The 11,046-nt window shown below is 38.1% G+C and overlaps 1 protein-coding gene and 1 pseudogene across 1 annotated transcript; both read right to left on the bottom strand.

The window, feature by feature from the left end:
- Positions 1-4,087: 4,087 nt before the first annotated feature.
- On the bottom strand, positions 4,088-5,022 carry LOC129076789 (protein SET-like). The gene has a single exon (XM_054580941.1). It carries the CDS (start codon positions 5,016-5,018, stop codon positions 4,149-4,151), a length of 870 nt encoding a protein of 289 aa, XP_054436916.1. The 5' UTR covers positions 5,019-5,022; the 3' UTR covers positions 4,088-4,148.
- Positions 5,023-6,236: 1,214 nt separating this feature from the next.
- Positions 6,237-6,729, bottom strand: LOC129076770 (probable ribosome biogenesis protein RLP24; annotated as a pseudogene).
- Between the last annotated feature and the right edge of the window lie 4,317 nt (positions 6,730-11,046).

Raw genomic sequence — 11,046 nt, 5'->3', positions numbered from 1 at the left:
AAAAAATAAGTAAAACCTACTTTCTGTCCCTCTCATGAAAAAACACATTTGCAATAGAATTTTATTTTTTATGTTTAATAATTAGTTACCTATATTTGTAGTAGAGGTGGAATATATTGATCAATTGTCTGCCAATAGTAATGGTAGTGATAACTTAGTCCAGAAGGGAATAAAATGAACATTTAGAGGCAATGGCCACAGAAAAGTTATAAAAGTATTAATCTCTCCTTCTGTCTCATCCTGTGTAAAATATATACATGCTATATATGATAAAGCATTATAATATAACTTTTGGGAGAGGTATGATAGATGATCAATAAAAAAAACATTTGAACTTAAAATAATCTGAGGTGGGAGGTTAAGATTGAAAATATGAGTTAGAGGAGTAATGGCAATCATGTAGAATTTCCAATGCTCAAGATGGGCTTGTTTGTAATTTTTAAAATAGATGTTGAGCGGATTTGAAGGTTACTATGGTATTTGCATTCCATTGTGTATCTTTTAAAATATGACATGATAGTCTGGCCAAGATGGAGGCATAGATAGATAGGTTTTGCTTTCTCACAGAACCAAAGAAGGACAACAAATTTAAAAACAAAAATCAGAACTGCCAGAATAATCAAACTGTATGGAAGTCTGACAACCAAGGAGTTAAAGAAGAAACATTCATCCAGACTGGCAGGGGGCGGGGCGTGCAGAAAGGAGGCATGGCAAGGCAGCGGACTGGGTTGATGAGGCAGAGACTTGGCAGACCAGGTGGTCCCACATTCACATGCAGATAAGCTGGAAGAAACAACTGGGAAATGAGGCAGACCACACAACCCAAGGCTCCAGCTCAGGAAACTAAAGCCTCAGAATTCCTGGCTGTAAAAACCTGTGGGGTTTGTGGTAGTGGTGGTGGGGTGGGGGGAAACTCCCAGCCTCACAATATAGTTCATTGGAGAGATCCATGGGTCCTTGAACATACACAAACCCACCCACTCAGAAATCAGCACCAAAAGGGCCCAATTTGCTTGTGGATAGCAGGGGAAGTGACTGAGAGCCCGCTGAGCGCTGATTAAATGGCATTGTTCCTTATCTGATCCCTCCTTCACATACAGCACCACAACGCAGTGAGGCTGGTTGCCCCACTCTGGTTAGTACCTAAGGCTCTGCCCCTTACAACATAACAGGTGCTCTGAGGTAAAGAAATGTGGCCCAAATGGAAGAACAGATCAAAACTCCAAAAATAGAATGAAGCGACAAGGAGATAGCCAACTTATCAGATGCAAAATTCAAAACACTGGTAATCACGATGCTCACAGAAATGATTGGACATGGTCACAAAATAGAGGAAAAAGTAGAGGCTATGCAAAGTGAAATAAAAATACACAGGGAACCAACTGTAAAGGGAAGGAAACCGGGACTCAAATCAATGATTTGGAGCAGAAGGAAGAAATAAACATTCAACCAGAACAGAATGAAGAAACAAGAATTCAAAAAAATAAGGAGAGGCTTAGGAACCTCTAGGACAACTTTAAACGTTCTGACATCTGAATCATAGGGGTACCAGAAGGAAAAGAGGAAAAGCAAGAAATTGAAAACTTCTTTGAAAAAATAATGAAGGAGAACTTCCCCAATTTGGCCAAGGAAATAGACATACAAGTCCAAGAAGCTCAGAGAGTCCCAAAGAAGTTGGACCCAAGGAAGCAAAGACACACCAAGACACATCATAATTACATTACCCAAATTAAAGATAAGGAGAAAATCTTAAAAGCACCAAGAGAGAAGGAGACAGTTACCTACAAAGGAGTGCCCATAAGACTATGAGCTGATTTCTCAAAAGAAACCTTGCAGGCAAGAAGGGACTAGAAGGAAGTATTCGAAGTCGGGAAAAGCAAGGACCTTCATCTCAGATTACTCTCTCCAGCAAAGCTATCATTTAGAATGGAAGGGCAGATAAAGTGCTTCCCAAGTAAAGTAAAGCTAAAGGAGTTCATCATCACCAAACCCTTATTATATGAAATGTTAAAGGGACTTATCTAAGAAAAAGAAAATCAAAACTAGGAACAGTAAAATGACAACAAACACAACTATCAACAACTAAACCTAAACAAAAACAAAATAAAAACAAACTAAGCAAACAACCAGAACAGGAATAGAATCACAGAAATGAAGATCACATGGAGGGTTATCAGCAGGGGGGTGGTGGGGGGGAATGGGGGAAAAGGCATAGGGAATAAGAAGCATAAATAGTAGGTACAAAATAGACAGGGAGAGGTTAAGAATAGTATAGGAAATGGAGAAGCCAAAGAATTTATATGTAAGGCCCATGGACATGAACTTCGGGTTGGGGAATGCTGGTGGGAGGAGGGATGCAGGGCAGAGAAGAATAAAGGGGAGAGAAAAAATGGGACAACTGTAATAGCATAATCAATAAAATACACTTAAAAAATAAAAAGTGACATGATGGCTTTAACTTAAAACTGCAATTTTTGTAATACACTAAAAATTGCATTCTTTGCCACTGCAACACCCACACATACAAATATATTTTAAAAAATTTTTTCACAAAGCACTCATATCCTAGACACTATACCTTGTTGTTTTTTTTAAATTCACATGATAAAACAACTTTAGCTTCATTTAATAAAAATTTAGTTGTTTTTCCATATAAGTACACACGGGTTGACCTTATTTTTATCACCTGTGTTTAGATGTAGCAGAATATATTTAAGTGTTGATGGTCATTTCAGTAACTTCTAGTATTTTGCTTTTATGTGCAATGTTGCAACAGATATGTTTAAATGCATGTTATGGAAAGTTTTTTGTGCATTTATGTGGAGGGTAAATTTTTAGCAATGGGATTGCTGAATCAGAGGGAGTGTACATTTTACATGTTGAAAAATGCTCCCCAAATTTTCTCCCAGTAAACCTGTACTTTCCACCAGTAGTGTTTGAAAGCACCAGTTTGCATTCCTATAAGTACGGTTAAGCCATAATGAGTGAGACTGAGCAACTTTTCCTGTGTTTGCTATCCATTTCTTTATCAACAATCTGCATAACTAAAAACTGTGGGTGTTGTCCTTTTTCTTTCCATGACTTTTACATTTGGTCCAGTGATTAGTCCACTTTATTACTAACACTGAAGTAAAAATTTAGCCATTACTATATAATTATATAACCCAAAGAATTTGTAATTTATTCTAGATTCTATCCTAAAAAATATAAAAACTGAGTTATTTAATACTCTTAACATGCTCCTAAGTAATGTAAAAATACAGAAACATGAAGTATTATATTTTTATTTTTTTCTTTGTGTACACATTTAGTTTTATTGTAACAAAGCAACTTGTACACTTTTAATGTTTAAAACTGAGCATCATCTTTCCTTTCCAGTGAAACAAAAAAAAATTTAAAAATAAACAGAACAAAATTACAATAGAGAAATGTCAATTCCAAATAAGATCCTACAGGTTCTGCTGATTCTCCCACTGAGTGGCAGGGCTCAAGTCATCATCAGGAGATTATTTTATTTTAAAAGTGTCATTTTAAATTGCAAGGATGTCTGTTAAACATCACAATTAAACATGCCAAAGGAAAAGCCATGTTGTCAAAATGCCCACTTAACCCACCCAACATCTCAAACCCACCCTTTGCTGACGTTCTATAACCCCCTTTTTTTAAGGTTATTTTTTCTTTTTTTAAAGAGAAAGTAGACAGATACATGTTGGTAAATGCTAACTGTCCATATTCACATAGAGACACAGTGTAATCTCTGAGCCCAATATACAGAGAAAGGAGGCAAAAAGCTAGAATTCTATGCACTACTACACAGGGGCCTAGCACCCTCCAGCTTCCAGCAGAGCTAAGGAAGCGGAAGGTTTTTCTTTTTTCCCACAGAGCACAGTGGTGTTGATTCCATAAAGTTTTTGTCAAGACAGGAAGGGCTAAAAAATAAGTTTGGAACAGAAAGGGGCAGCGATTCTTTTCCCACTGTATTCTGCTCAAGGTATATCCCCCCCAAATAAGGTGTGAACTATGGTGTAAAGGAGAGACAAGAGACCTCAAAAACAGGGAGACAGCACAAGAGGAAAAAAAAAGGCTGCAACTTGCTCCCAGGGACTGGAGAAAATTAAAAAAGAAGATTGGAATCCATCAGTGTTCCATTAGTCATCTTCTCCTTCATCTTCCACTCCTTCCTCCCCCTCATCATCATCTTCATCTTCTTCACCTTCATCCTCATCCCCTTCTTCATCAATATCTTCCAACCCTTCTTCTTCTTCATCATCATCATCTTCTTCTTCTCCTTCCTCTTCTTCATCATCCATATCAGGGACCAAGTAGTACTGTAATGGATTTGGCCAGATATCATCTTTGATGACTTCTCCTAATTCATCTGCACCTGCATTAGAATGGTCAGTGAACCAGGTAAAAAAGCTCTCTGGTTCCTCATGCTGCCTCTTCCTGCTGGCTTTATTCTGCATTTGACTTGAACGTTTCGTCAAATTCTTTCCAGATTTCCATTTGATTTGAGTGGACTTTGATGATGGATCACCACTCTCATTCAGATGAAATTCTTTGGAGAGAACTTTATTTTCTAAGTAAGGATTTTCATCAAAATAAAAATCTATTCTGTAACCTGATTTAATGTCTTCAAATTCTGTCACTTCAACTCTGGTCAAATAATGCAGTGCCTCGTCATCCTCTTCCCCAAGCAGTGCAGACACATGTGGATGGTTGACAAATATTGTTACCCCAAAATTTGGGATTTTGGCGATCAATTTTGACCTCTTCTGAAAAAATGGTTGGCGGAGTTTGTTATATTTCTGTTCTACTTTCAAAATCTCCTCACTGGCTCGTTCATTAAGTCTCTCTATCTCATTTTGTACTTCATCAATATGTTCACTTGCTTCTTGCTGTTCTTTTTCTTCCTTTGGCAAGTCCTGAGAGGCTGGCTTCTTCTCTGGCTTGGGGGCAGGAGGAGGTCTCGGTTTCTCCGCCAGGGGTGGGAGCGAAGATGGGCGTTTGGGAGCCATGCTGTGAGATAAGCCAGAGAATCTGACCGCAAGGAAGCGGCAGGGCTGGAAGCAGCGCTGAGAAATGAATCTGAAGTATTATAGTTTTCTTTAAATGTATCTCCTACTTCAGTAGTACATGTGGGCTAAATTATTTTCTTCCAAGTAATTGATGCTTTATTTTTGTTTAGTACTTTTAAATAATAAATATATAGGCACTTAACTATAGAAATGATTTTATGTGCAAATAATGTATAGACATTCTCCCCATAAATTCAATTTTCCTCAAAACACCCAGCGTTTTAAAAGAAAGGCACACAAAAAATTTTAAAAGCCTCTAAATTCCTCTGCTTCTAAATCATTGTTGAGCTGGTTGAGATTCTACCAGGAATCTTGAGTTAGAATTGTCTCCAAAGTGGTAGTTAAAAGAGCAGAATGCCACTTCAGAAACAACGTCCACCACTGTCTACCCTAACAGCCAAACCAGGTGAAATTTGTCCAGGAGAATTAGGCTCCAATATATGAGGCCATTATGTTCTTCTAAGAAGTTAGTAAACCAAAACATGAAATACTGAAGTCAAAACAAAAGATGTTAGTAGTTGAGGCTAATTATCATACAGACTGTTAGTTTCTTAAGTGTATCCCTCCTTCTATAACATTAATAAAGGGAATATTTTTACTGCTAAAAAATTTTTGTTAAGATTTTATTTACTTATTTTTAGAGAGACGGGAAGGGAGGGAGAAAGAGAGGAAGAGAAACATTGATGTGCAAGAGATACATTGATTAGTTGCCTCTCACATGCCCCCAGCTGGGGACCTGGCTCGCAACCCGACTGGGAATTGAACCAGTGACCTTTTGGTTCACGGGCTGGCATTCAACCCACTGACACTAGCCAGGGCAAGAAAATTTCATTTTATATATCACTAGCTATGAATTTTTGTCATTAGTTATTACATATATGCTCCCTAGTGCCATTATCCAAGTGGTACGATCATTTTATGTCCACAATTCACTTTGTATTTACAGAATTTTCATGTTTTACATAAGTAAATTTATCAATGAAGGTTTAATAGTGAGATGAAATCTAGCATCCACATTATCTGATGTTTTTCAGATAGCAATGTAATAGAGATGTAATTTTAATCACCTTTTCATTGGAGTCACCTTATGTAAAAAATAGATCAATAATTTAGAACATCTAAGTCTTTAAAAGAGATTTTTCAATGTGCTCATAGAAATCATTTAACAATAAGATTGTCAGAAACAACTTTTGTGTGCACATCCTCTTTGTTTTCCAAGTGCTTTCATTTTCATGCAAAAGAGGCGTGGATAAGATGAATATTTTGCTTGACTTCTTTGATGTCCTGAGCTTTCTGTAGTTCTTTATTTTTTTTTCAACCTGTTCGTTATAAATTTAGCTTGCTGTTTCTGTTTAATTTCCTTGACTCACTTCATTACATCAATCATTTTATACCACAGCTCTCACTGGCATTTGATGGGTTCATTTCTACATTTTTCAAATTCAAAACAATTATCCACTGTAAACTCTTCACCAGCTGCTTTATGGAAGGCTTTAGTCCAGCTGACCTTGCAAGGATTACACTTCTTTCTAAAGTTTTTATGACACTTGGGTTTATAGAACCTGAACACCTTACCATCGTTGCAAATGAATGTGATGTTGTGACTGGAGTATGTGGGCCCAAAACAGAAATACCACTTCTCAATATACATGTTGAGTGTCCATGGGGACCCACCAGCCAAATGCTCAGCTTGAAAGGAGGTCCTTCCTTTTCTTATTCAAGTGTGAGTGAAGAAATTCATTTGCTTGTGTCTGTTTTATGTGTGAAGATTTTTTCCTAGTTTTCTCTTTGTCTTTTGTCTCTGTGTGTATCTGTGTTTTTCTCTATGGATGTTTTGTATTTTTAATGCAATCTTATTCACCTTTCTAAAATTGAGCTTTTTGTTTTGAGATAATTGCAAATTTGCATGCAGTTGTAAGGAAAGCTAGGGTGGTCCAGTATCACCTTTGCCCAGTTTCCTCCAGTAGCCACATCTTATAGCTGGAATATTGACACTGATACAAGTCAGGATAGAGAAGAGTTTCATTATGTCATGAATTCCTGGAAAACATGTGTCATATCTTTAACTGGAAGATTTTTTTTTAACCAGATAGCAATTTATCTATCAAAGATAAAATTCTTATAAATCAGGTGAAAGGACTGTTTGTGTTTCCCTGAAACAGAAGGATCAAATTATTTACAACTGAGAAATACAACCATTCTAGGGCTGTAGTTTGTCCTCCATCTGTATATAAGTATACCCCTGAAAATGGAGATAAAAGTTTTCAGAGTGAGTTGTCAAACCTAAAGAATTAAAAAGCAAAGGTTGTAAGAGGACATTTCACCAAGTTTGCAGAATAAGCCTGCTTTAGACAGTCCCAGTTGAATCCCAGCCTTGGTGTTCACAGGTATGTGATTCTGGCCATGGTCCTTCCCCTGCCTGGGCCTCGACTTTCTCCTCTGTCCATTGGGGTAATAATTATAACACCTGCCTCACACCATTGTGGGGAGGACTAAATAACATAAATGGAGCCTGAATCTACTGTGTCTGAGTTTAGTCATTGACATCCAGGTGCCCTTGGACCTGTGGTCTTAATTTAAATCCCTACCTCATTCATGCTGACTCCTCCATTTGGGTTTTACCTTCTGTGTCTTATTTAACAAGCCAGCTCTTAACTACACCATGCACTTAGCTGAGACTGTTCACCCCATTACTCCTGGGGTCCTGCTCCATGTATGTCACCTGACTTCTACTCTTGCCCAGCCCAGAAAGTTCTGGCCCATCCATGGGTGAGAACTTGCAGCTCCAACCAGAGGTCACCATGTCCTTTGAGCCTTGTACAAAGGGCTGCTGTCTAGGGTCCTCACCTTTCCTTCTCCTTTGAGGAGAACTAGGACACTGAGTTCTCACCAAGGCACTTATATGACCAAGGAGGATGACTGGGTCATGGATAGGAAGAATTGACATAATTGAAATGTCCATACTACCCAAAGCAATCTATAGAACACATTTCTATGAGGATTCCTATTAAAGTACTAATGGTGTATTTCACAGACCTAGAACAAATATTCAAAAAATAAACTCATGCCTAAATGGTCAACTGATATTTGACAAAAGAGGCACAAGCATACAATGGAGCAAAGACGTTTCTTCAATAAATGAGGTTGGGAAAATTGGACAGAAACTTTTAAAAAATTAAACTAGACCACCAACTTACACCATAAACAAGAATAAACTTAAAATGTATAAAAGGCTTAAATGTAGTCATAAAACCATTAAAATGCTAAAAGAAAACATAGGCAGTAAAATCTCAGACATCCTTTGTAGCAATATTTTTGCCGATATGTCTCCTGGGGCAAGGGAAATAAAGGAAAAATAAACAAACTGGACTACATCAAACTAAAAAGCTTTTGCATAGCAAAGGACACCATCAACAAAATGAAAAGGGAATTCACTGAATGAGAGAACATATTCTGCAATGATACATCTGATAAGGGGTTAATTTCCAAAATATATAAAGAACTTATATAACTTAACACCAAAAAGACAAACAATCCAATTTAAAAATGGACAAAGGATCTGAATAGACGCTTTGACATACAGATGACCAATAGACATATGAAAAAATACTCAACATCACTAGTCATCAGAAAGATGCAAATTAAAACTGCAATGAGACACCACCTTACACCTGTCAGACTGGCTATCATTAATAAATCAACAAGCAAGTGCTGACGAGGATGTGGAGGAAAGGGAATCCTAGTGCACTGTTTTTGGGAATGTAGACTGGTGCAGCCACTGTGGAAAACAGTACAGAGTTTCCTTCAAAAATTAAAAATGGAACTGCCTGTTGATACAGTGATCCCACTTCTAGGGACATATCCTAAGAATCCTGAATCTGAAATCTGAAAGAATATACAGGGTCCTGCAGAAATAACACCTGCTTGAGTATGGTTGGTAGGGTAATAATATGGGTGTAATAATTTATAGTTTTAATTTGAACATTTCACCTAAAATGTTATATTGTGTACTTGAGTGTGATATTGTTGTGTTACAGAATTACATGTTTATGATTTTGTAATAAAGGATTTTGTAATAAAAAAGGACATTATTTGTGCCAGACCCTATATATACCCCTATGTTCATAGCAGCATTATTTACAATAGCCAAGACCTGAAAACAGCCCAAGTGCCCATCAGTAAATTAGTGGATAAAAAAGTTGTGGTACATTTACACAAGGGAATAATATGCAGCCATAAAAGAAGAAAATCTTTCACTCCTATAAGGGCTGGGCATCAACTCTGGTCCAGCACATTAGACATTCCATCTTCTAGGCCAACTTGACTGGTTCAGCATTGGGTGTAGGATTCAAGTCAGTCATTAACACGTAATTCTGGAAATTTTTCTGAAGATTTGGGGGAATGACAGGTGCCCTTTCTCTGTGGTTGCTGGTGAGGCAGGGGAGAGCTGGGGCTGCCAGCAGCCTCTCTGTCACATGAGAGAGAAGGCTGAAGAGAAGAATGTCACTGAGTCATACAGAGGCTAGAGAAAGAACAAGGTTGAAAGGATATGGTTGGGGGAGCTGAATGATGGGGAAGGGGTGCCAACACTACCCAAATTGTGTGAGCCAAAACTGGACAGCTTGTGGTTTCCACAAGGAAAATCAAGATGCTGTTACACAGGGAAGGAAGGAAGGAAACACTAAAGCTTCATATAATTACAAGGACAGAGCAGGAGAAAGAGTGAGAGTGAGAGTTAAGGAGCCACACATTGACACAGAGGAAAAGGTACTTTAGTAATTTTAAGAAAAGATGTGACATTTCAATATTTTTAGCAATCAAGAAAGGATTATTACATTCATGTTCATACAGCATTATTCATAACCAAAAAGTAGAAACAACTCAAGTGTCCATCAACAGATGGATAATCAAAATTTGGTCTATACATACAATAGAATGTTATTTAGTCTTTAAAGAAAAGGAAATGCTGACACCTGCTACAGCATGGATGAACTTTGAGGACATTATGCTAAACGAATAAGCCAGCCATAAAAAGACAAGTGCTGTGTGATTCCACTGATATGAGGTGTCTGGAGCAGCCAGATTCATAGAGAAAGAGTAAAATGTCAGTTTCTGGGGGCAGGGAGAGGGGCATTGGAGGGTTAGTGTTTAACAGAGGCATAATTTCAGTTGGAGAAGATGAAAAAGTTCTGGAGACAGATGGTGGTGATGGTTGCACAACAATGTGAATGTACTTAATGCCACTAAACCATACACTTAAAAATGGTTAAAATGCTAAGTCTATTTTACCTCAATAAAAATTTTAAAAATAAGTGCAGCTGTGACTGGGAGGAAGGAAACCCTTTGCCTTGTGCCACCTCAACAATGTGCTGACCCTAGACTTTGCCTGGTACAGTGCTCTGAAGACAGAAGATGTTGTTAAGAGTTTGCTGGATGCCTCAGTAAAGCAATTTAAAATGCCCTGGCCTCATCATGAAGCTGGGACTAATTTCTAAATGAACATTAAGATCATCATTTTCCACATATCATGTCATGGCCCTGAATGCTGGGGTCTGTCTCACAGGGATGTCATCACTGCCCTGTGGATGTTGCACAGAAGAGGTTCCACTAATCACCAAAACTCTCTTGGGTTCCAAATCAGTTTTGCCCCTCGGGGGACATCTGGCTATATCTGGAGACATTTTTGGTTGTCACACTCAGGGTGGTGGGTGCTTCTAGTGGGTGAAAGGCAGAAATGCTGCTGACCATCCTACAGTACACGGGGCAGCCCCACAGCACAGAATGATCTGCTCTAGAAGGGTGTTGGTGCCGAGAGTGAGCAGCGTGGAAAATCCTGCCTCATTTCCAAGGGCTCACACACACATTCACCTCTACTCTCCGTACATTCCTGCTCTTTTCATTTTCAATGAATTACAAGATGACTGCCTAAAAAGACAATTATTTATAAAGTTAGCTTCCTGCCCAATAT

The sequence above is a fragment of the Pteronotus mesoamericanus genome, unplaced genomic scaffold (assembly GCF_021234165.1).
Source record: "Pteronotus mesoamericanus isolate MK-2021 breed Mesoamerican mustached bat unplaced genomic scaffold, CSHL_Meso_final contig_64, whole genome shotgun sequence".
Taxonomy (NCBI): Eukaryota; Metazoa; Chordata; class Mammalia; order Chiroptera; family Mormoopidae; genus Pteronotus; species Pteronotus mesoamericanus.
Note: the sequence above shows the minus strand (reverse complement) of the source record. Positions and strands in the feature narration are given on the sequence as shown.

Coding starts and splice junctions, on each gene's coding strand:
- LOC129076789 (XM_054580941.1), bottom strand. CDS start 5,018: ATGGCTCCCAAACGCCCATCTTCGCTCCCACCCCTGGCGGAGAAACCG.